The sequence below is a fragment of the Mustela nigripes genome, chromosome 5 (assembly GCF_022355385.1).
Source record: "Mustela nigripes isolate SB6536 chromosome 5, MUSNIG.SB6536, whole genome shotgun sequence".
NCBI classification, from domain to species: domain Eukaryota; kingdom Metazoa; phylum Chordata; class Mammalia; order Carnivora; family Mustelidae; genus Mustela; species Mustela nigripes.
In genome coordinates this window covers 101324066-101350958 of record NC_081561.1, presented here as the reverse complement: position 1 = coordinate 101350958, position 26893 = coordinate 101324066, and the positions used below count along the sequence as shown (strand labels likewise).

Sequence of the window (26893 nt, the reverse complement as noted above, 5' to 3'; positions counted from 1 at the left end):
TTTTCATTTTGACAGAAAATCACTCTCCTGCAACTTCCACCAAGCATTTCCAATATTATACCCTAGAGTTTCACATCATGAATCAGTTTTAACATCTACAAGGCAATTCTTTTTTTTTTTAACTTTTCATGTAACTTTATTGTAATTTTATTTTTTTTTTCAGTATTCCAAGATCCATTGTTTATGCACCACACACAAGGCAATCCTTAAAGCCCTTTCAGAAAATAAAACTAAATCAAGCAGTTGATTTCTTCTACATGATAATCAACAGCCAAGTCTTTTGGTCCTTGCAATGATGTCATTCAGCTGTCAATCACGTAGGCTGTATTTATCACATGCACGTATCTGTCTGGTTGGTTCACTGTCTTTACTGGCTTTAGGGCAAAAGATCTAGTGTAGCTGCCAGTCACGTGATTTGTTTTCCTTGATTTACTGGCAAGACATAAAAGTAATTTTGTTCCCCAATAATGACAGACATCTGAAATTTGGTCAACTCCAATGGAAGAATTTATTATTTTAAAAAGCTTACTTTCCTTTCTTCCTCATCTCCAATGCTGAATTGTGGTTCTTGGTCAAAGAAGTACAAGAAGTACTCGGGCTGTAAGTGCCAAATCCATTCTCTCAAAAACACTACCTGTGTGAGACATTTCTGTTGTCCTTCTCAGTGAGCCAGGACTCCATATAATGAAGTCAATAGTTTCTATTTTCTACTTTATAATTCAATCAGTTCGATACTGGGCTTTAGAAATATCACATTCAATATCTGCTATCATTACTATCAATCATTCAATATTGTTCAGTGGTTTAGCCAAACAAGAAAAAAAAAGTAAGTATATAGATTACAAGAGACACAATTGGTCTTACCTGCAGAATAAGATAATCAACCTAGAATATCAACTAAGAAACTACTGAAAGGAGTTGAGATTTTGGTGAAAGGACAATACACTGAAATACAAAAATCACCCTGCTTCTTGCTTAAAAAAAAAAAAAAAGATAAAGAAAAAATAGAGCAGCTTTCCAGCTCAAGCTGATAGACTGAATATATGCTTTTTTACCTTCCCTTTCCTAAGACAGGAAATGAATACAAAAGGAAAAAAAACCTAACAGCCGAAACAACCAAGTTGGGGGAGGGGGTAGTGATTACTAGACAAAAGAGACTAAAACAAGAGTCTTATGGATGTGTGATGAAGAAGCAGACCAAGAGCAGAAGGAGCTAAATCCCAGACACATGGGCGAGGGAGGGTGTACAAGGGAAGAGGAAACTAAGCTCCCCTGAGACCCCAGATGGACTCACCAGCAGGTGTGGAAGGTGGGTGTAAGAACCGGGAATGATAACAGGGGAATTAAATAAAGCAGCTGTACCAACTGCCCCCCTTCCCCCAAATACAAACACATCTTTCCAACCCTGACCTCAGAGACAATCCAGGCAAAGAAGAAAGTCTATGATAAAACCATTCAAATTGCCTACAAAGATAGGCCTGTTCTGTGAGGGTTGATGTCCAAAAGGCAAGCCTACTTCATTTGTGTATTGAGAGGTACCCCCTTCCTCATGCCTACAGACACTTCCCATTTACCTACCCACATGCACAGACAGACCTGCTCAACTCTTCCCACAGAGATAACTGCTGAGGAAAGAGATCTATAGGAAAACACCCACTCAGGGCTCCAAAATAATCAAAAAGAACAAAAAATAGATACTACAAAAGAAACAAACTATTGAAGAAACAGAGATGATTTACCAAATCAAACTTTTCAAAAGCCTATTATTTTATAATATAAATAACTTTCATATTATATTGGTATACCCAGGACAACTGAAGAGGATATGGCACAAAACGACAGCAAAGTCCAAAAAGAACAGAGCATAAGAAAAAAAAAAAACTGCTGAAATTAAATTATTCAAAATAAGAATTAAAATTAAAAAGAGAAGAAATGGTCAAAACACTACAAGAACACAACAGGACAAAAAGTAGATTGGAAAAGGTGAGAGACACAGAGGATCAATCTAGAAGGGCTATTATCTAAACAATAAGTTTTTTGAAAAGGTAATATACAAAAGAAAAAGGATATAATTATTCTTAAATAAGTAATAAGGTCCCAGAGTAAATGCATGAGAAGCAAAATAAGATGACTGAAAAAGACTCACTCTGAGACGCACACATATGGCATTTCTGTATAAAAGGACAAATAAATAAAAGTTTTCAGAAAAACAAACATATAGAACAATCACTTACAGAAGGATGAAAATCACACTGGCAACACATTTTCTTACCCCAATATAATACGAGTAGATAGAGAAGCATTATCTTTAAACTCCTAAGGGAAAGTTACTGCAAACATAGAATTCTTATCCAGCCAAATATCAACCCAGTGTGACTGCAAAACACAAACATGTTTTTCACCCAAATGTAGGTGTCCTGAGAGCCTCCCACACTCACACAACTTCCGCTTGATGAAGTTAATTTGTATGTTCGTTAGCAAAATGAGGGAGGAAACCAAGAAAACAGTGTCTTTAAGAGTGCAATGGAGAAATATTCTTGAGGATGAATTTGTAGCATAGTTAAGGAATGACAGTTAAGACTGGAATAGAAGGCTCCTAGGGGTTAAGAAAAGTGGATTCCAAGTGATAGTATTGATCTTCAAGATATATTAAAGGCTGACTATGCTTTTTCAAGGAGAAAAGAAGAGACAATTTGAAATTTTTTTAAAACTCCAGAACAATCCAAGAGAACATTATGGCCCAAATACGAAGCATCTAAAATGTGACAAGATTTTATGGAACTAATGCACCATAAGAAAAGACAAACCTTTGTTCTAGAGGCCAAGAATATCTCCTTTTAGGTGCCTAGGGGCAAAGACAACTGGACTAAAGTTAAAAAGAAAAAAAAAAAAAGGAATAAAATCTTGGTCAGCTCTGTGGTTAAAAAAAACATTTATGTTGTCAAAATAATATCAAGAGTATTTATTGGTTTTTAACTTTTCAAATCAAAGTTTGGAAGGTTTAATTATGGTTATAGTACAGAATAGAATGTTATCAGTCTCAGCTATGTAAAAATAAATAGTTGATACAAAATAGGAATTGGAAGAAAAGAAAGAGATGAAGACAAGAGTAGAAGGCATTAATGTCATTTTCTTACACAGTGAAATATGGAGGGATACTAAGAAAAGTTAATAGAATAAGATAAGATCTAAAAATTTATTAAAATCAAGAAGACACCAAGATGGCCAACAGACACATGAAAAAGTCCTCAACATCACTCAGCATCAGGGACATGCAAATCAAAACCTCAGTGAGATACCACCTCATACCAGTCAGAAAGGCTAAAATTAACAAGTTAGGAAACAAGAGGTGTTGACGAGGATGCAGAGAAAGGGAACACTCCTCCATTGCTGGTGGGAATGCAAGCTGGTACAGCCACTCTGGAAAACAGTATGGAGGGTCCTCAGAAAGTTGAAAATAGAGCTACCCTATGAACCAGCAATCGTGTTACTGAATATTTACCCTAAAGATACAAATGTAGTGATCCAAAGGGGCACATGCATCCAAATTGTTTATAGCAGCAATGTCCACAACAGCCAAAGTATGTAAAGAACCTAGATGTACGTCAACAGATGAATGGATAAAGAAAATGTGGTATATGTATACTATGGAATACTATGTGGCCATCAAAAAAACAAACACAAAATCTTGCCATTTGCAATGACATGGATGGAACTAATGAGTATTTGCTAAGTGAAATAAGTGGATTAGAGAAAGACAATTATCATATGATCTCTCTGATATGAGGAATTTGAGAAGCAGGGCAGTCGTGGGAGGAAGAGAGGGAAAAAAATGAAACAAGATGGGATCGGGAGGAAGACGAACCATAAGAGACTCTTAATCTCAGGAAACGAATTGAGGGTTGCTGGGAGGTGGGAGGGAGGGATAGGGGGCTGGGTGATGGACATTGGGGAGGGTATGTGCTATGGTGAGTGTGAAATGTGTAAGCCTGATGACTCACAGACCTGCACCTCTGAAACAAATAATACATTATATATTATTTAAAGAAAAATCAAAAGACAATCAGTAGAATAAATAAAATAACTCAAAAATGGGGAAATGATAAGGTGAAGCTAACAGGTAACAACTGAGTGTGAAATAATTTTTTTAAATGATAAGTGAAGATGTACATACAATGATATATACACATGTAGACATATATATACATTTGTGAATATGTGTGTATTGGACCTCTCTTATTATGGGATAACCCAAAACTTTTAATGCATTCTCCTTTTTTTAAAGATTTTATTTATTTATTTGAGAGACAGAGAGAGACAGTGAGATCACGAGCAGGGGGGAGGGTAGAGAGAGAAGCAGGCTCCCTGCTCAGCAGGGAGGGACTGATGTGGGACTCCATCCCAGGACCCTGGGATCACGACCTGAGCCAAAGGCAGATGCTTAACCAACTGAGTCACCCAGGTGACCCATTCTCCACATTTTTATAGTTTTTTACATTCTTCCTTGAAGAAGTGGAATTGATAATTAAGGAAATTATTTTTGAGTCTCCATCATAGCTAAGATCAAGATGTAACCTAGGCACAGTCAATCAAACCCAATTCATCAGTGAACTACATGAGGGACTGGGCTAGGGGAGTCCATTTTTCTGGCACAAGGTATGAAATATGTTTTTAGGTCAGAGTCAGCAGCAACTGGCCTAGATGTTGGCATATTCGCCCCAGCACATTAATGTTTTATGATGCTAAGAAACACAGTAAGAGGCAATGCATAACCACAGAGCTGAGAGCCTCAGAGAAAAACAGTTCCATACACTAAGCCTCTTGACTCAGCCTAGCCCATCTGTTCTGTTTTAGAAGGGTTTATTGCATGGTTCTCCCCAACTTTTATGCATTTTGCCCTTAACTTCATAACCCAGCAGGTTCACTCCTTCCTGACTCTAGTTTCAAACCTTCCGTGCTCTAGAAACAAAGCTGTATATGTTTTGAGCTATTTGCTGAACCTACTTCCGTGCTCTAGAAACAAAGCTGTATATGTTTTGAGCTATTTGCTGAACCCTGTTATTTTTGGTATATGTTTAGAATCCAGGTCTTTGCAGAAATAAATCAAGTATTATGACAAAAATATCCATATAATGTCTTAAAGATATGGAAGTGGCCATCAGAACAAAACAGAGAAGTGGTTAGAAGTGGCGGTGTTTAGGGGTGGGCCTAAAAACAGGGATGGAAAATATTGTTTTGCATTATATGCTCTGCTAAACTGTTACTGACATGTAATGTATTACTTTAATTTTTTTAACCTCTCCCATTACACACAGAAAAGGCAACAAAAGAATAAACTGTAATAATAATTATGTCATTCACAATAACAACAAAAATGCATACAGTACGAAAAAATAAACTTAAGATGTGTAACAGCTACAGAAGAAATCATGTTAAAAGAGAAACAGAGAAAAAACCAAGTTCTTGGAAGAAAAAGCAACAAAAACATGTGACAGGGAGTGTGTGTGTTTGGAAGGCTTGACTATCCAGGACTGATAAGGGTGGTTTCAATTTTGGAATAGAAAAATTACAGAAGTAAATGGTATTACTCCTTAATTTTACTTTTTAAATCTTTTGAAGACGATAGTTTTAATAAAGTTTTAAGTTAAATTGTAACTGCTAGACATTGTAAAACTGGAGTATTATAATAGAAAAGGCAAGAAAAACTTACCAATTATAGCATAAATGCTACAATTTCCTAAATGTAAGTACCAGTTTGATGGCCATCAAAAAAAAGAAAAAGAAAGAACAAATGTAGATTTCTTACATTGAACCTAAAATGTTAAACTAAGAACACAAAGTACCTATGAGCTTTTTTCACTATGAAATGAGGTAATGGATTTCTTTCTTTTCACTGCTTTCCCTACTAGCAAAACCAAATAGTTTCAACAAAATGAAAATCTTGAGTGAAACTCAAACAATTTAAGTGTATAAGGGGACATATTAAGTAGGATTAGAAATGGAAAAATATAATTATAAAATTTAATCCTGCTTTCTCCAGTTCCATGTAGAAGTAAAAAAAATAATGCCAAATGAAATGAAATATGGTAGTGTGATTTACAAGGTGTATACATACAGTGTTTAGGAATGTTCTATTCTTTTAAAAAGTGTTACACAGGTGGGCAAATGTGAAAGAAAACTCTTGAAATGTTATAAAATATTTGCAAGCTCAAATTTAGAAGCATTTCATCAATAAAATTCAAACGATGATTTTTAAAGCATGAAGTTAGATAACCATCAAATAACTATTCTACCATGAGGCACGGGGATACTATGAAAATGTCAGCATTCCAGAATTTAAGATATAAGACCGAACTGCAGTTCTGCCACTCATTAGCTGAGTCACTTTGGAAGGTTTCTAACCTTTCTGAAAGACAGTTTCCTTATCTCTAAAAGGGAACAGAAATTCTTAGCATAGAGAATGGAAATGCCTCTGTCAGAACATTTTATGGTCCTGACAAAAAGCCCCGCAGGAAAGAAACAGAAATGACTCCTGCTGGTAAACACATAGCAACCGCCAATATCTTCTACACGTACAAGTTACATTCAAATTATATCCCAAATCACAGTTATTTCATCACATCTGAAAAATATTTACAAAGTCTGCTCAAACTGGTTGAGAAGCTGCATGCTTTAATAAAAGCAGAGGCCAGCAACCTTCTCAGCTGTGTGACCAGGAACAAGTTACTCAGTTTCCTCACCTATAAAATTATGACGGTGACATCTAACTAGAACTGTTGTGAATACTAAGGAAGCTATGCATAAAACATGCTGTCTTAAACTCTGACCTACCACTCACCAGTGGTATGTCAAGCCTTGTTATATTTCGTATATTTCACAAAGTTACATCAGAACCCAAGCACTATCCTAATCTTCTTCAAGACATACCTAAAACATAAGTCATACTAAAAATGGATCTGGTAGACGGAGTGATACTCTCAGGGTGTTTTTTTCTACAGAAATTAGCAGTTTCTTTTTTTTTTTTTTTTAAGATTTTATTGATTTGACAGATCACAAGTAGGCAGAGAGGCAGGGAGAGGGAGAAACAGGCTCCCTGCTGAGCAGAGAGCCCCACGTGGGGCTCGATCCCAGGACCCTGAGATCATGACCTGAGCCAAAGGCAACCGCTTAACCGACTGAGCCACCCAGGTGCCCAGAAATTACCAGTTTCTCTGTTAATTTCTTCCACTGAAAGACTGACTGCTTACTATATATTTCATGCTATTTTTGACATGCAATAATAAGATCATTCAACAAATATTTACTGAGTTTCTTCTCTATACTGCACACTCTTCTAAATTCTGAGGGACACGGTAATGAACAAAATTCACAAGACTCCCCCACCCTCATGGAACTCCAAGGAATCATCCAAGGGCCACCATGTAGGGCAATAAATGTAGTCATCACATCCCAAGTATAGCACCTAGAACGTGCTCCAATTCGTACAATTAACCAGTTGTGGTCATGACAAAGAAAATCCTATATGAACCATGAGTTGTCAAAAGCGGAACCAAGTTCCAAATTGTCAGCCTTCCTATTTTAGAACAGAGCAGCAATTCTTATCAGAAAGAATGACCTGCCTTCCCTGCCTGCATTCTCTGCAAGGTCAACCCACATCCAAAATAATTCCAAACTAAAAATGATATTTTCATTATTCCTAAAGGAAAGCACTTATTTTTACCCCAGATAGTATTGAGTCTAAAAAAGTTTTTGAATCATTTCTTAGATTATTTTATATCAGAAGCTTATAATAATCATGAAAGAAACACGTGAAATTTTAAATATACAACCTAAAATAACTTTACTTAGAGTCTACATCAGAAAAACACCTACTTCTCTCAACAATTAAATACACCATGCTAAATCCATAATAATTTTAAACCTAAATATCATTGCACCATCAAAGAGGCATATAATTTTCATCTGGGCATATTCTTTGATTACATGTTTTTATCAAAAACTTATTTAGAGAGTGAAAGAAAAGCACAGAGGGAGATTTCTAATTTGTTTTCAGTCAAATAAACGATCGTTTGTTCTGCTAAACACATTAAAGATAACATTTGGGATACATTATAATATATGCTCTAGGAAAAAAGCGCCCTGATACTCTTTATTCTGAACCTCAACATAAGATATGCTTAATTTACAATGACAGAGTCAGGCCCCATTATGGAAACCTAGTGATACTAACCATGAAACTTGGCTTAAGAGAGGCCTCTAGTGGTTACAGGTAATTACTAGCTCTCCTGCCCACCCCCGCACTGTGGTAATGTTCTTATTCTCTCATTCATTCTCCTATTCCCTCCCCTCTACCTCGCCAATTAAAAACTTCCAAGAGCTAGTATTCAACCAGTGAATTATCAATCAGGTCCAAGAAATTGGACTAAAAAAATGTATGTAACTGGGAGTACTAAGCCATTATAGGTTCTCTAAAGGCAAATTCTCCAACTTCCCCACAGAACCAATTTAGAGCCATTCACACCAATACAGACCCTAAATATTACCTTGCAAGTGTTAGTAATCTTACTAAAAATGAAACCTAAGGTAATCCAAATTGATCTTATGAAAATAAAAAACCTAAAGGCTACAAAATTATAATTAAAGTCATAAAATGTAACCCATATGTTTTTACGTTTATCTTCAATGGTACTTTGGGTCTTCTCCATCTGCTTTGCACTATTCACAAATACACTAACACCAGGTGCAAACAGAGAGAGTAAGCAAACTTGGTTCTTTATATATAAATGATTAGCCACACCCAGATGACCAAGGTTTAACTTCTTCCCACTTCTTCCCAGTTCCACTCCTACAATACCCTTTTCCCTTTTTATTGAAGGACTCTGCTCCCAGAACCTCCCCACCTCCACCCCTTTCCCCCACCAGCCTCAGAACCTGCCTTAACTTTATCCAGGGTCCCAGTGAAGTCTTTGAAGCATGAAAATAGCTGGAGTGAAAGGACAGGAGGAGAGGATGTTGAATGCTCCCTCCCAACTGCGGTCACTTCCTCATTCCACAGCAAACCTACTTCCCCCTACTTCCAGCTTCTGTCCCACATTGTAGTGCCACAAAGGCCTTTCCCTGCTCCCAGGATACCCCCAAGATACTGAGACCACAGATGCCTCAACGTGCAGCCATGCAACAACCGTTGGCATCGATGACATATCATCAACTTTTGCTACACAAGTCAGGTTGAAAAGAGAAAAGAGAGGGAAAGCAAGAGAGAGAGAGAGGAAGTTCCTTTCTATATTACTTCCAAAGTTTGTTAAGAATTTAAAAGGTGGGACGCCTGGGTGGCTCAGTGGATTAAGCCTCTGCCTTCAGCTCAGGTCATGATCTGAGGGTCCTAGGATTGAGTACCACATCGGGCTCTCTGCTTGGCGGGGAGCCTATTTCCTCCTCTCTGTCTCTCTGCCTGCCTTTCTGTCTGCTTGTGATCTCTGTCAAATAAATAAATAAAATCTTAAAAAAAAAAAAAAAAGAATTTAAAAGGTAACAACCCATCTCCTGTGTATCTCAAAAAAAAAAAGGTAGATTACTTTGGGGGAGGAGGGAGAGACTTTACAACAGTATCTCATACCAGTATGCTTGAACAGAGAAAACCCCTAATCAGAAGCAGTGCCTAATAGCTATGATGGATGTTAAAAGTCACATGTCACTCCTGGGACCAGTAAGAAGACCAAAGGGAGCAGGTCCAGGCTGACCTCTTCTAGCTCCAAAGTCCTTCACAATGACCCACCTTACAAAACAGGCAAGGAAATAAGAGGAGAAAGGTTTGGAAAAACCCAAATTAGTATCATAAGGCTTGAAGAGTAAAGCATGTGTTCTTGATTCATGAGAAATCACTACAGGCCTTCCCTGGACAATGTACATGTCTCAGTTGTAAAGTTTGGTCATCCAGATCCCACGACACCTGGCAATGATGTGACGGCAAAAGATAAAAGAAAGTTTAAATTTAAAGAAACTTAAAACCATGAAATTAAGCACAGAAATGTATCAATGAAGTAAACAACCATATACCTCAATAAACATAAATGTCAACACAGTGTAACAACTCATGTTCATTTGGATGAAATTTTTCTGAAAGATGAAATTTTATACTTTACATTTTCCTTGAGAAAAGTTGAAAAGGTTCTGGAAATATTGCCATTCAAAAGGTTAAGAAGTTTTAAAAACTACTACCCAGAAACAGTAACTCTCGTCTATGTAGAAAATTACCATAAGAACTCAATTCTCAGAAATTGTAAGATAGCTGAGGTTTACTGTAGTCACTTTCACTTTGCTTTTTGGAATAAATTGGTCCTGTTCTAATGAGAATTTAAGCAATAATTTCTATATACCATGATGAAAAATGGACAACTGTCAAGAAAAATAAAACACAAGGTCAAACTAAAACTCAAGACTTTAAAATAAATGCTTCAGCTTAAAACAGATATATTCATAAAGCACTATTCAAGAGTTACTTTTCAGACTTTTGTATAAGCACCAAAAATAAGAAAAAGTACCAAACTCAAAACATTTCACTATTAAACAGTTTCATCATCAAACTTTCTTTTGCTGATACAGCACAGCAAAAATCTACTGAATGCCAACCTAATTCACGCATTTTTTTTTTTCAGGTACCAAGAAATCAGCAGTCAGCCAACAGACAAAAACCCCTAACCTCACAGAACTTAACCTCCTACCGGGGGAAGAAAAATTGACAATATAAATAATAAAGTTACACAATATACTAGATCATTTCATCTCTCTAGAAAAAAAGCAAGGAGGGGTAAAAGGGAGTCTTGGTGAGACGGATGGTATTCAATATTAAGTAAGTAGGTAAGAGACCTTGAAGGAGAAAATGGTATTTGAGTGGTGACCTAACAGTCACTTGGTTGAGAATCAAAGAAGAGCATTTCCTGAAGGGTGGACAAGTGGTAGGCTGTGGAAGGTGGTTGAGACAAGGTAAACCCCTGCAGACCATGGTAAGAAATTTGACTTTTCACTAATTTTAATGGGAAACTATTGAGGCCTTTTGAGACTAGAAGGGACCTGATGTGACTCACATTCGAAAGGATCAGTTCTGCCTATGACAAGGGACGAGCAGAAGTAAGACAGTATTTCGAGGCTATGGCCAAAACCCAGGTGAGCATGAGAGCTGGTGGGCAGATGTTGGACATACTGTGTAGGCAAAGCCAGCAAGATCTGCTTTAGAAATGAACGTGGGCAGGCAGAAGAAGAAAGAGAAAAATCAAAAAAGGTTCCAAAATATAAAGGCAAACCCTTATCTATTTCAATAATTAACATATTTAATCTTCAAATAAAGTATAAGCATGTCAAAGCTCTATGTCAATACTTTCTTCTCTATAAACATGTGGAAATCACCTACACTTTGTAAACTGTCATTTTTCTTTTCTTTTTTGCACTGTTGTAGGCATTTGATTTTAAGTTGAAGGACAGTATTATTCTTGAATCCTGAGTTTCTTTCAAAGATTGTCATTCTCCTGCCAAAGTCAAGTTCTTCTTTTCCATAAGCAGCTTCTCTGAATTTCTATACATTAAAAAAAAAAAAAAATCATTTCAAGTTGGACAGTACTTCAAGCCTAACTCTGTGCCTGGCCTCTGATTTTTTTTAACTTTTGTAGCTCGCTTTTTAACTCACTCCGAATGTGGTCTGTATCTCAGCAAGAAATCTATTCAAGCCCTCAACACTTAGCCAAGGTTCTTATCTCTGGGGAGCGTGAGAAGAACAGCTCCACTTAGGGGTATGGGTTTCTGGCTGAATGACCAAAAAAACTGCACCAGATCAGAGGACACCAAGGCTCTCCCTAAGTCTACAAAAAGGCTCACTACATTATAAATTCAAGAAAATTAATCAGTGGCAGCACTGTGATCTAATGACTACAATGCTGTAATGACTATAACCTTACAACACATCTTGATTATGACACATTTGATAACTTAGTCCTCCAGCTTTACTATTCAAGATTGCCTTGACTAGTCTTGGCCTTACAATACATTAATAGAGTGTGTGCTTCAGTTTGCTTGCATCTTCTCTAATTTCTCAGAATAATGTTTTGTGATTTTCTGCATAGTTTTTACATACGCATCACTCAATTTCACCCTAGATGTTTGATTTTTTTATGCTTTTTCAAATGTTATCAATTTATTTTCTATTTGTTGCTGGTATTACACATTCCTTTTCTATTTTGTTGCTGGTATATAAAGATACAATTATTGTATATTGACCTTGTTTCCAGGGGTGTTGGTAAACTGAATTCTAATGATCTGCCCATAGATTCCACTAGATCTTTTTACATACAAATCACGTTATCTATGAGTAGTAAGTTTTACTTCTTTCTAATCCATATGATTTTTGTATCTCTTGCCCTTATGTGTGGACATCCTTGTTGCATTCTTGATCTCAATGGAAAAGAAGTCAAAATTTCAGTAGGAAATATAATTTTTGCTGTAGGCTTTTTATAGCTATTCATAGCTACAAGATAAAGCTGCTCTTTATAGATTCCCCTTCTATTTCTAGGTTACTAAGAAATTTTCATTATGAACAGATGCTGACTTTTAACAAATGTTTTTCTGTATTACAAAGATCATCAGAATTGTTTTTCCCATTTTCTTTTCACGTGGGAAACTCCATCAACCACAGTGTGAATGTTTGTGAATATCAAACACCCCTTGCATACTTGAAATAAACCCTTACTTTTATCTTTTTGTATATTGTTGGATTTGATTTTCCAATATTTTGATTTTTACATCTCCATTCATTAAAAAAATGTGTCTATAATCTTTCTTTATATACTGTCTGAAACAGATTTGATATAAAGATTGTACCAGCCTTATGTAAAGAATTTGGAAATATACCCTCTTGTTCTATTTTCTCTAAGAATTTGCATAAGAACTGTGTTTTAAAGAATTCACCAGCAAAGCCCTGTGGGTCTAGGGTTTTCCTTGTATAAGCATTAATTAAAATGGATTCAGTTTCGTTGATATATGACTATTGAGGTTTTCTAATTTTTATTTTTGAAAACATTGTATTTTCCTAGGTATCTGTCCATTTCACCCAAAAGTTATTTATAAAATTGTTCAGGCTATACTCTTAGTATATTTCTATTGTCTGTAGGCTCTGTGACTTCCCCCTTCTTCATACCTGGTATTTGTCATTCGTGTTTGCCCTGTTTTTTTCCATTAATCTTGCTAAAGTTTTATCAAGTACATTAGTCTCTCCAAAAATCTAATTTTTACTTTATTAAACTTCTCTACTGTACATTCTGTTTCACTGATTTTTGCTCTTTATCACTACATTTATCCTATTTTCTCTAGATTTGATTTTTCTTTCTGGAGATAGAAATTCAGATCACTAATTTTTTTTATTCTTACTCCTCTTTTCTAAATATATGTATTTCCGGTCATACAGCTCTCTCTGAGCATGGCTTTAGCTGAATCTTGAAATTTTTGATATTCAGCAACTTCATAACCCTTCAGTTCAGTATTTTTCTAATTTCTGTTTCAGTTTCTTTTACAACCTTTGATTTAAGTGTAAATTATTTAATTTGTAAGAAGTTGAGGCTTTTCTGGAATTCTGGAAATTCTAATTTCCATAAATTAGAATCCAATTTCTAACTGAATTCCACTATAGTCCAAACTTTAAATGACTTTAAACGTCTGAAGTTTAAGATTATATTTATGTCCTAGCATTTGGTCAATTTTGATAAATGTTCCATATTCAACTGAGCTAGGCATACTGTGGCATTTCATAATGTATACTAGATTTAATCCTTCTGTTTTTAATTACTTATATACTTGGGTTTATAGCTATCATCTATCTGTTTTCTAGTGACACACTGTTTTGTTTTGGGGTTTTTTTGTTTGCTTGTTTTGGGCTTTTTTTGTTTACATATTTTCCTTTCTTTTAGTTTAACCAAATACTTCCATTTATCTATAGGTCCCTTTTTAACTTGCTGGAAATATACTTTCACTATGATTTCAGTTGTTAGTCCTGAGGTTACAACATGCATCCCTAACTTACTATGATCTAATAAAAATATTACATTTAATAATTCTAGAACAATAGAATATTATAATCCCATGTATGCCCATTCTGACTGACTTATAGGATCATTTTCCTTCTGCCTAAAGAAATGCCTTGTTGTATTGTTTTTAGTAAAAATGTGCTGGTGAGAAACTCTCTCAATTTCTATGCGCCTAAGGTATTTTTTTTATTACATCTTAACTTTAGAAGTATGTTTTCAATGGGTACAGAATGTTAGGCTGGCATCTTTAGATGGTGATGTCCTTAAAGCTTAAGGAGAAATATTTTTCATATGGCTTCTGACCAATTCATTCTCTCCTCTTCTGGAATTCTAATCATATATGGGACAGATCTTTTAACCAGATCCCCAGTGTGTTTTATGCTCTCTTCTGCTCTAATCTATTCTATTTTTCCCCTCTCTCTGTGTTTCAGGTTGGACATTTTCTATATACTTGCCTTCTAGTTCATAATACTATCATCTACTAAACCCAGTAAGTTTGTAAACACATCCGCTGAGTTCTTACTGACAAATATTTCTTTAGTTCTACAATTCTCTCTCTCTCTCTCTCTAACACACACACATATACACACACTCCTCCAGGGTAATTCTTTACCTTCTTACCTCTTTTGTTCTTTTTCTTCCTTCTATATTCCTAAACATAATAAAATCTTTGTCTGCTAACTCCAATGACTGGATCGCCTCTGTTTCTGCTTTCTATTGTTTCTGTTTTCTCTTGGTTTGGAATCAAATTGTCCTGTCTCTTCATATACTTAGTAATTTTTTATTGAATGCTGATTCACAGAGGTTCCAGATGATGGGAGGACTGACTCCTTGTGCTGGGCAGACAGAACAGAAGGTAAGTTATATTAATCCAATAAGGAACTAAAAGGGAGAGAGGCTGTGCTGTGGATTTGCGAAGCTTCAATCTACTTCTTGTAGATCCTAAGACCTGATTCTACAATTCTCAACTGAGAATTGAGAGTATGGCTGATCTTTGACACTCCAGTCTCAAAAGATGGCTTGGCCTTCCAGGCATTTCCTGCTTAGTTTCCACCATACACAGCTGTAAAATTTGACGTTTATCTTGAAGGAGCCCAACTGTGTGTTTCAGCCCCCCTCCCTCCCAAGTTTCCTATTTTGTCACTACGACCCATGAAACATGGATCCTTTACAACCTGGGTTCTCAGTGTCTAGCTGAGACTTACTTGGCAGGTGCCCCCAAGCAAAAAGAGTCAATTTACCGTGCCCTTCAGGGCTTTCAACACTCTCAGTGATGTTCTTAAGCCATCCCCTCCCCTCGCACTTCCAACTTCCAAGGTAGGACTGTCTCCCAGGCACTTCAAAACTCAGGAATTTTTATTCTGCTTTTCAGAGGCTTCCAGCTTAGCTCTCTAATATCAGGTCCAGAACAGAGTAGATGAACCACTGGTTCTTGGTTCCTGGACCCACTCAGGTCTCCAATTTTGTAGCTTCCCTGAGCAACATTCAAACACTCTGCAGCTCTCTGTCCCCCAAGCCATTTTTCAGGATTATAACTTCTAAACAATGCTTCAAGGCTCAAGCAAAAAGAATGACTATGTTTTTTAAAACACAGTTAAATTCAGGCTGCATTAACCAATTCCTCAACTGCCCCAGAATCATTTTACTATGCATAATATGCTAATGTTTATGTATGTTCAATAAGTTGTTTTTGTTTTTGTTTTTTTAACCATTAATGGCCTTTTCTTGAGTAGGTATTCCAAAACATGCTTTTGGGTGTTGAGCTTAACATGTCATGAACAAAGCTAACAAATCTAATTTTATTTTATGTCATGAACAAAGCTAACAAATCTAATTTTATCATAAAACAAAAGAACCAACAAAACACAGCACTAACTGAAAAAGATAATAAACATAAATTTTGATCACTACAGAATTCATGAAGAAAACTTAAGTATAGTTTAACCAAAAAAAAAAAAGGAAGAAGAAGCAGCAGTCTCACTTTTAATGAGGTTTAGCTCTAGGGTCCTCTTCTTTAAAGTCATCTCCAAACCCTAGAAATATAACATGATGAAAGCACCCCAACACAAGACTAAAAGGATGAGGCCAGCAACTCAGTGGTTTGATGAATCACCTTTCCATTCAGGAGTCTCTGTGTCCTCTTTCATCTTTTCCAGCAGTAAAGGGCCCCAAGGAACTAGGATCTACATTCCGGATCACACAAAGATGCTATCAGTAGATTTAATAAAGGAGGGAGGGGGCATAGCCCACAAGCAAAGTTATGTAGAGGTAAATATAAATAAATAATTTCCCCCTTCTTTCTTCTTCTCTCTTCATTTTACCTTCACAATTAAGCGAGGAGTGTTGTTATATTTGTGTTTTACCATAAGCTGCTCCAAATTCTGTTTGGATGTATAAAGTATATAAAAATGTTAATATAGTTTAAAACTACTCACCCCAACCACTTAACAGTACTCCCCACTACAGCATAACAAAACATTATATCCCCATAGAAAAGCACCATTCACCCTATAACTACAAACCCCAAGAATAAATGGGGGATATGGCTGCAAAAAAGAAGCCCACTCTGGGGCAAAGGCTATCAGCTCCAGTTTAACCATAATTTGGAATATTTGGCTACTTGAAAGAAAACCCAGTGTTTAACCTGATTTGAGAAAGCCTACAAGAGGCACGACTCTCCTGCAGTTATAAGTAGTTCAACCTAAAATACTGCTCTTAATGATGGAAACTAGAAAGACTAAGAATATTGTAGAAGCCATCCATAACCATTTCAAGTGTCTAGATGATGTCAAGTGAGTCTACAGAACATTTACTATCTTAAGTCTTCCAATAAATTATAAAATAATCTTTACCTAAACATACCCTACGCTATACTCTAAGAGCAGCAGTAGCTGCAGATCTTTTTCACATGACTAACCTAAGAAACAGCAAAGCTATTCTTAAAAAATGATATAAAATACACTAGGTCTTAGAATTCACTTGCTATAACAGTAAATCAAGAAAAAGTAAGACATGCCACATTATCTCAACTTTAGTACATAAGACCATCACACAAAAACAGCTAAATCTTCCTTATAGACCACAATGGAAACAGATGCACTTGGGTTTATTAATATGAAAGCCATCAGTTATAACCAAGTAAATGAGAACTGAACTATATTCCTGAGAAGGGACTATCAAGAGTTTGCTTAGATTGAAAACTAAAAGCAGACGGAATCTCACAACATAACACTCAAACTGTGATTCACAGTACAAAGACTATGTAGAGAGGGTTGTTTTGGGGTTTTGTTATGTTTCTGTTTTTGTTTTTGGCTTTGTTTTGTTTTTTAAATAATCCATCTCCACCTCTTTTGGAAAGGAGACAAATGAAAATGCAGCCAACCCACTTAGTTGATTCTATTAAACCTTGCTTATCGAACCATAACCCATAAGTAGTTAAAAACACAGGTGACCTCAACAACCTGATATGCTCTCATTTGCACTACTCCATTACTTTCACAGCTCAACCCAAGCAGGATGCATGAAGGACACAGTTCCATAATATTTTAAACAAAGAACTATGGGAGGGAAAAACCCGCAAGTGATTGGTTTCCTTGAGCATTAAGCTGTGTATATAACATATGGTTCTGTCACAGCATAAGTTTCGAAGTTTTCAATCTGTTGAAAATGCTCACAAAGCTTGAAATTTCAAAACAATTCCTTGCAAACTGCCAATGAATCTGGTCCACAGGTTTAAGGAAATGACACTCTATCAACACTATATTCATACCTTGCAGACTGTATCCACATCCCAAGGTAGTATAGTCCTCAGATCAATGACTTCACAAGACACCCCCAGCTTCTCTTGAGCCATGGAAGCTACCTCTCGGATCACGTGAACCTGAAATAAAAATAACGGAAAATAACTACAGAGATTTAGACCCAAAAAGTCAGATGAATTCTGACATCATTAACAGAAAGAGTCTCTAAAGTCATAGGAACTTACTAGCAATGGAGAATTAAATTTGTTTTAGATATGTTGAACCCCATATTTCCCCAAAGTAATCAAACATAGATGTCCAGAAAACAGTTGGAAAGATATCCTTAATTTCAGGAAAGGAAAGCGGTCATTAATAGAGACGCTGATTGTAAAGATACCAGCACACAGAAAGTGAAGTTAGAGGAGCAGGTTGAGTTTCTAGTGAAAGCTGTGGAAGGAGAAGTAAAGGGCGGAACTCATGGGACCCTGAAGAGGACCAACATTTATGGGGAAAATGGAGAAGGAGGAACTCACTTGAAGAAGAAAAGGGGAAAAAAGGAGGAGAAGGGGAAGGAGGAGAAGAGGAGGAAGAGGAAGAAGAAGAAGAAGAAGAAGCCCCAGCAGCAGAGGAGGAGGAAGAAGAGGAGGAGGTGCCTGGGTGGCTCAGTCAATTAAGTCACTAACTCTTAATTTGAGCTCAGGTCATGGCCTCAGGGTCATGAGATCGAGCCCTGAGTCAGGCTCCACACCTAGTGTGGAACCACTTGCGCAGGGTAAGAGAGGAAAGAAAAGGAAGGAAGGGAGGGAGGAAAAAGAAAAACCAGGAGACAATGTATCCCAGAAACCAAAGAAGAAGGTTTTCATGGAAACAGTTGTCTGTGTCATACAGTGTAGCAATATGGGATAAGGGTTAATTTAAAAATTAGAAAATTAGTGGGGCACCTGAGTGGCTCAGTGGGTTGAGCCTCTGCCTTCAGCTTGGGTCATGGTCTCAGGGTGCTGGGATCGAGCCCTGCATCAGGCTCTCTGCTCAGCGGGGAGCCTGCTTCTACCTCTCTCTCTGCCTGCCTCTCTGCCTACTTGTGATCTCTGTCTGCCAAGTAAATAAATAAAATCTTAAAAAAAAAAATAAAAATTAGAAAATTAGTAATGTTAGCATTAATAGTTTTAGTAAATCAGTGGGAACAGAACTCATAGGTATAAGAACATAAGGAATTAGTTAAGGAATTAAATACAGGTAATAGAAAATAGTCATTCAAGTTTAGTGATAAAAGAAAGGAGGAAATACACTGGTATTTAAGGGGAAAGTAGGGTAAAGAATAGGTATGTTTTAGAGAGGGAAGAAATATACAGCCTTTTAATAAAAGGGACATTGAAAGGAGAAATGCATTAGAGGGAAGGGGCCACTCGTAAGTTACAGGCCTAGAAAAGGCAAAATGGAATGTGAAAGATCTGTAGAGGGAGCTCTGAAAACCACGGGACAAAAGAGAAAGAGGAGTAAAGGACTGGCAGCAGACACGGAAGGTGTGAGGAAAAGGTAAGTTATAGGACATAGCATCCAATATACTAACTTCCCTATTACAAAGAGAGGCGAAGATGCACACTGAGTGACAGAGATAAAGGTAAGAGTTTTTCCCACTGGCGGTAAGAAACCAGGAAAGCTACCTCTCCGTGCCAAAAATCAAGTGGAAAAGAGAGTCAGAGGGTATAGTATTACACATGATTTCTTTTTCTTCACTTAATGCTGTGCACGTTTTCTAAAATAAGTACTTCTTTCACACAGAAAAAAAGAAAAATGGACCATTTGTTTAGAAGAAGGAGATAGAGAAGAGGTAGATATCTCCATCCAGAGAGGAGTCTGGAGGCAGAATGACGTGATAACAAGCACTGGGGAAACTAAGGCAGATGAGTACCGAGGTTCACCGGAACACAGGAAGGTACAGAATTTTGAAGCTGGACTCCTGGCTGGTGTACATAGCTGAGCAAGCATCACAAGAGATGGCAGCAGATGTGATGAAAAAGACAGAAGTCAAGCACAGAAACAAGTATGAGGACATATAATGCATGCTTCAGAAGAAACAATTTCCCATGAGTACATTTCTATCAACTCAACAGATTTGTAAGCTTCACCACATGCATATATATTTTAATATGACTGAACAGGCACCTCACCCTCAACCAGAAGTCAGTACCAGATACAGATGTAGCACTAACAAGACTTAAATTTGACCTATAAGAAAAACAACACTTTGGATTTTTATATTATCAGGATTAAAAACGAGAGCTTCCAAGCACAACACGGACATCATCAGTTCTTAGAAATGTTACCGACCTGAGTGCCCCAGGCAACTAGAGTCACGTCACTCCCTTCCTGAATGACTTCGGCCTGGGACAGGGGAATGTTGTATGGTTCTACAGGAACCTGTTCAACTAAATATAGGACAGGGAAAAAAATAAAAATTTATTTTTTCTCATGTGGCGCTTGTGCATTAAGAGAATATAAGAATTTCACTGTGGCAAGCTTTCTTTTATTTTTCTCCCAAATTCCGTAAGTTACTTAAAACAAAAATAGCATTTATTATACGGCTCTATGACAATACTACACATATGAAAAAGTTGCATGTAAATGTAGAAAATATATCAGCTACCCTGGCACAGAAGAAGGACTTTGGGTAAAAAACTAAGAAAATCTTACAGTAAGGGCTTTGGTTGACAACACACCAATATTGGTTCATTAACTGTAACGAATATGCCATACTACTATAAGAGGTTAATGATACAGAAAACTGAGTGCAGGGTATATAGAAACTCTCCTGTACTAGCCTATCCTCGCACTTTTTCTGTGAATCTAAAACTGTTCTAAAACAATAAAGTTAAAAATTTTTACCATGTTTCCACTAAAACTTGATCCGACTGAATTAAGTTCTCAGACAAGTTTTCTATCTAGAAGTTGATGTAGGAGGGCGCCTGGGTGGCTCAGTGGGTTAAAGCCTCTGCTTTCGGCTCAGGTCATGATCCCAGGGTCCTGGGATCGAGCCCCGCATCGGGCTCTCTGCTCAGCAGGGAGCCTGCTTCCTCCTCTCTCTCTGCCTACTTGTGATCCCTGTCTGTCAAATAAATAAATAAAATCTTTTAAAAAAAAAAAAGAAGAAGAAGAAGAAGTTGATGTAGGGGGGCTTGAAACACAAGACACACAGAGGAGGGCCAAATTTTTAAGTATATTTCATTTTTACACCATGCATCTACAAATACCTCATCAACTACCGCAGCTGACACCACCGTAAATTTCAAAGCTGAATCCTTTTGACCTCAAGAAGATTCACTAGATCAGTTCCATTAGACCAAGGAAGAATAAGCCACTGGTAAGACTACTTCATGATTATTTTTGCCCAATCAAGTACATGCAATAGAAAGACTGAATTCCAGGGGAAATCATAAGGTGAATTTTTAAATGAAATTGAGTAAGAAGTTGATGGAATTGCTGCATTATGCTGGGAAGCCTTCTTAAATTCCCACCTGAGACTAGTCATACAGTAATTAATAGCGGTGGGGAGAAGTAATAGAAGTGGTTGGGGGGAAGAAAACAATCCCTTTTGTTAACTTTCTCTATAATCTTTTATCATTGTTGCATGGGTTTTTTTTTTTAATTTTTGAATTTTTTTTTTTTTTAATTCGATGAGCAAAGAAGGACAAACTAAAAGGTCCCATCTGTGCCCTAGTGAGTTGTCTGAACTCCACTGCCCAGAGTCCTCAATACCAACAACTTCCTGCGCGTCTGCAGGGGACAGCTTTCATGCTTTGTGTTATCCGGGCTTCTTAATCCTCTTCCTAAATTAGGGAAATGCCCCATATGATGAGGCAGGGCCCTTGGTCCACAAAAGTAAGGACCCCATCTGCACTTTTCCAGGCTTCATTGCAGTGATGGCACAAAATGTGGGCTCTGCTGATCTGACACACCCAGGCCAAGAGCAGCAGCGATCCAGGATCCATCCTAGAGTACTGGTAAGAATGGAGGCTGATTCGGCTTTCACGCTCAGTGGTGGCAACCATTCAAACTCTAGTTCCATGGCACTGTTAGCTGCTGGGGCATCTTTGCAAAACCAGTTACACAGTAGAATTCTGGGTACTGCTTCTAGACATACGGCTTCTAAGCTCAGTTCTTAGGCACACCGAAGATTTCTGAGCTGTTCACTCCTTCAATACATCTTTCTGCTTATATGGGCCAGAGTTGGAGTTCTGCTTGAAAATTAAGACCCCCAACTAATTCAGTGTCTTTTCAGATGCTCATAATATTGAAGTATGCACATTCATAAACATAGGTGAATCTTTTTTTCCACATATATAATCACCCTGATCTAAAGGTCTTCTTATCATCTCTCCTTTTTTCACTTGGCAATATATTTTGGTCATGTTTTCATGTCAAAAAACATAGTTTTTAAAATCATTTGTAAGTATAATCTATCAAATTTAATAGCACTGTTATCAGTGATGAGGAAAATTCTATTTCTCGTTTTTTATTTCCAATCCAACAGCATTTCTATAACCACCCCAGAGACAGAAATGAATATTTTTTAGATCACAGATATGTTTAAATAATACACTAAAATCTACCCAACCACTCAAAGCAGATGACAAGCTAATTAACAAACCTGAGGCATAAGCTGCTTTAGAAAACTCATAAGCATTAAAAGCATTTTTTAAAGTTTTTGTATAACAAGTAAACTACGTTGAGCCCGATACTTCTATCTAAACCAGTGGGTAGGTCAATTTTTGTAAACAGTATCTTACTGGAACACAGCCATTCATTTACATATCATCTAAGGCTGTTTTTGCCCTACAACAGCAGAGCTGAGGAGTTGACAAAAGACAGCATGGTCTACAGGCTAAAATTCTACTACCTGTTCCTTTACAGAAAAAGTCTGCCACCCTCAGTTCTAAACAGTGTTTTCAGAGGTTAATTCCAGCCCATTCATGGACAGCTTAAATCTAGTATTTGATGGACAGATGAACCAACAGATACACAGGCAGACAAAGGGACACACAAACAGGGAGACAAACATTCAACTGGAGTAGTACATTCTACATAGCAGTTCTCAGTTGCTAAACCAAAGCCATGGTCAACAACGATGCTCATGATATCCAACAAACATGGGAAAGGCAGCACATAAGCTCTTTGCCATCATCAAGTCTTCTTTCCTCTGGCAGCAAGATCTGCATGCCAACAGACAAGCCTTGAAGCCAGCACACCCTGTCTTGTCAGTGAGTCAATCGTTGTCGTTCAAGAATCCTGTCTTTCCCGCCTTTTAAATCAGCTGCCAAGTGATTAGCAAATCCCTGGAACACACAGTTCTAATGGCTGGCACACCAAAAGAAATGGGTTAGCATCCTGGCCCACTTCCTTTGAAAAGCTGCCAGTGAGTGACTAACTGCTTCATTGTATTAAATAAATTACCCAGAATAATAAGACCTCATTACTTTAACACTTAATTAAGGAACAACATGGCAAACAAAGTGTTGTTCTCCATCAACAAGATCGTGTAGAGAATTAGATTCAAGAAGAGTCTCTTATTAAAAACACCCCCCTCCCAAAAAAAAAAAATCTACTAGATTTGCATAAATTTAATCCCTGAGAGCAGACGAATGAGAATATGTTTGTTTATTTGAACTTGGCAAACATGTCACCCAGAGGGCAAGCCATAATTCACAGGTACTTTAGTTACACTAATTTAAAAGATACTTACTCCAAGAGACGGTTATTATTTCGAATGAGAACTCCTGCATTCCTACCCCATGACTATGTGCTTTTTGAAAGAGCACAGGTAAGAGAAGTAATAACAGAAAATTTCAGGAACCGAAGAGCCCCTATACAGTCCTATTACAGATTCCTGTTTTCGTAGCAGTGGGACCAACTGAGACCGCTCCATTTCACCAAATGCTGATTACATCTCAGTCTCAGCACTAATGAGCATTCCAGACAAGCCCTTGAGCATTGGACATATATTGACAAAAATGTGTCATCCGGAAAAATTAAGAAATCTTCCTAAGACCAAAATTTAAAAGATGCAATTTTGGGCTCAAATATCAGATCGGATTTTTTAAACATATTTTTTAAGTTCCACATATATGTGTCCCTTGTAGATGCACTTATATTCATGTTACTGTAGATGCACTTATATTCATATTACATGTGCACTTACAGGCTCATGGCATTAAGGAGTTCATTCCTGGCCCCGTTTTTATTTTCCATCCTTCCTCCTTCCTTTTTCCTTCTCATTTTGTCATTTGTTTGATTGAACACATTTTTAAAATAAAACAGTGGCCAAATGTATATGCTATGGACAATACACCTTTATTCATTTAATAGTTACTGCCTACCCAATATACGCAGACATCATACAAGACACGAATATGAAACTGAAAGGGGCAGCCCCTGTCTTTGACAAGCACACACTCAACTGGGAGTTAGAAGGATAGACAGACATGATCGGCAAACAAAAACGTGATACAATAGTGGGAATAAACCACTCTAGGAAAACAGAGGGAAGCGCCAACATAGTTGTAAGGATCGAGGAAGATCACCACCAGGGAGGCCACAACTGAGAAGGGTCTTAGAGCTAACAAGGAAATGAAGAGGGTATGCCGCGTAGAAAGAAAAATATATACAAAGAAATGGAGGTGTGACGTGTGTGTGCGCATCTGCAAACGAGTCAACACACATCGATGTGCTGTTTCAGGGAAGGGTGAAAGCTTTAAGTTACATACCCGAGTCCCTAGAAAAACCTTTTCAATTCTTTCTGGCTTCATATATTAATAACACATGTAGAAAGAGTCTGCAAGAAAATAATAACTCACCCTTAATGATGCAAGTTTCCCTGTGAGGCACAATATTACCATTACCGAGATAATAGGGTCATTTCTCTGCCCTGGCACTAATCTACAGTAATGCGAGTTTCCTCACAATTGCGAAAGTTGGTGGGCTTTATTCATATTGCATTATACACGATGCAGTGATAAAACATAAATGTTCTTCTTAAAAAAAATAGAGTATATTTCTAAAATGTTACTTCATGCTGCCTGGTTACTAACAATATTGGAAATCTTCATACTTGAGCAAGTATATCTCATTTGTCAGAATTTACAGTCTAATGAAGGAGAGTGGGCAAATCCACTCACCCAAAAACCCAATTCCCAGCCCTGTCTCTGCATCTGACTAATTTGGTGATCTCTGACAAAGCAATGTATTACTTTTCTTCCCTAGTAACCCATCTGTGAACTATGGAAAGCAGCATCTGTCTGTCTGTCTGCCACATCTAGGGACAGAACAAGGACATATTAAGTTAATCACACTGTGGATATCCTTTCAGTTCTTAGGAAGAGGACAATTCTATATTTGAATTAATTCAAGGATAAAGTCATTAAAACTACAAAGAAAGTTTTCATTCTAGGGACATTTATTCTTACTCCTGTATAAAACTCCTGTTTTTTAGCCACCAACCAATCTCTCTATATTACAATTGTTATTTTCCAAATAATCTTTCAGATGAGGCTACCAGTTATGGTCATACTTTGATAATTTTCACTTCTACACCAATAATTTGTTTTGGTACTGATGTTAGAGATGAGAAACTATATGAACAAGAAAAATAAGTACAATTTCTTCTAGTTATTACTTTTAAATTATTCCCCAAACACAGTTGTATCCAATTTCCCCCTCACCTCTTCACTTCAAATTACTGAAAATTTAAAGATTAACCACTTATATTAGCAAGACCAAATCAATATACTGTTAACCATATTATTTGTCTATATAAGCTGTCATTATAATAGTTGTTATAATATTATTATCTAATGAAAAGATAAAATTACCTTTCAATAAAGAATAATTAAGTGCTAAGCTTTTCATATTATCTAAGCCATGGTGATTACAGGGAGCATGTATGGACAGCATCAACGAATAGTTACAGATCGTGACAGATGAAAAAGACAAAGGAACAGTCTGTCCCAAAATCAAGGAGACTAAGACAACAGTAAATGGAGACTCTGGATTGGATCCTGATCCAGAAAGACGACCTTAGTAGGACTACTGATGAAATTTGGATTAGGTGTCTGGAGGAGTTAACAGTATTGGCTCACTGGTAATTTCCTGGGTTTGATCATTATTAGTAGAGTTATTCATGAGATTAACACCTACAGAAGATAAATGGGGAATACATAAAAATTCTTTGTACTCTTTTTGCAACATTTCCATTTAAACTTATTTCAAAATGCAAAGCTTAGCAAAATATTAACATTAAATTTTTTAAAAGGAGGCTGACCCATCTTAGTAAGTCTCCATGGATTCTGAGAAAATACAGTGTAATCTGATGGGCAAGTATGCAAAATTATGAATGTCACTAAACACCAAGTATGGGAAACTGAGCTAACTATGAGGCATGATAGAGGCACTGTAGGTTCATACTGCCTCGTGAAACAATCTCTGTCTTTTGAAATATCAGTACAAATAGAAAATGAGTTTACTAATAAGCTATCCAGTTGCAAAAGAAGTACAACCACATTTAGTATTGTGTACATTAACTTCATGTACCTGGGTGAACTTAACCAAAGTTCTGACGATACAGAGACATAAAGATGGGAAGACATAAATTCATTATCTGTGCATGCCTGTCAGTTTTTTGCTGGAATCTCTTCACCACTAAATAAAAACCAGTAACCATCACACTGTCTAAATATAAACACAACATTCAAGTCAGAATCAGCAAGTATCTTGCATGTAACCAGGAGACTCGTCACACGGAGATACAAAAACATTTGAAACCTTACAATCATTGGTGTTATTGTTTTAGAAGGTCATGTTTTCTTATTGCTAAAATGCCACTGAAAAGTAACATCTATATTATTTTAAACTGAATGGTGACATTGAGAACATAGTGACAAACAATATTAGATGGGAAGGCCTGGACCCATTTCAACTCAAATGCACTCTAATTCTGGGGCGCCTGGGTGGCTCAGTGGGTTAAAGCCTCTGCCTTCAGCTCAGGTCATGATCCCAGGGACATGGGATCGAGCCCTGCGTCGGGCTCTCTGCTGA

General features: G+C 37.0%; 1 protein-coding gene and 1 long non-coding RNA gene across 2 annotated transcripts in view; both read right to left on the bottom strand.

Moving 5' to 3' along the window:
• The window catches only part of BCKDHB (branched chain keto acid dehydrogenase E1 subunit beta), a 221657-nt gene that overhangs the window by 128990 nt on the left and 65774 nt on the right, over nt 1-26893 (bottom strand). The window contains exons 7-8 of the mRNA XM_059399214.1: nt 20138-20235; nt 17836-17946 (exon numbers count right to left, since the gene is read on the bottom strand). Coding sequence (XP_059255197.1) covers nt 17836-17946; nt 20138-20235 — 209 coding nt within the window. The remainder of the gene's footprint in view (nt 1-17835; nt 17947-20137; nt 20236-26893) is intronic.
• On the bottom strand, nt 11310-16518 carry LOC132017430 (uncharacterized). Its single transcript, XR_009404277.1, has 3 exons — nt 16048-16518; nt 14688-14902; nt 11310-11569 (listed from the first exon to the last, which is right to left on the bottom strand). It is a non-coding gene; the product is annotated as an uncharacterized LOC132017430 (long non-coding RNA).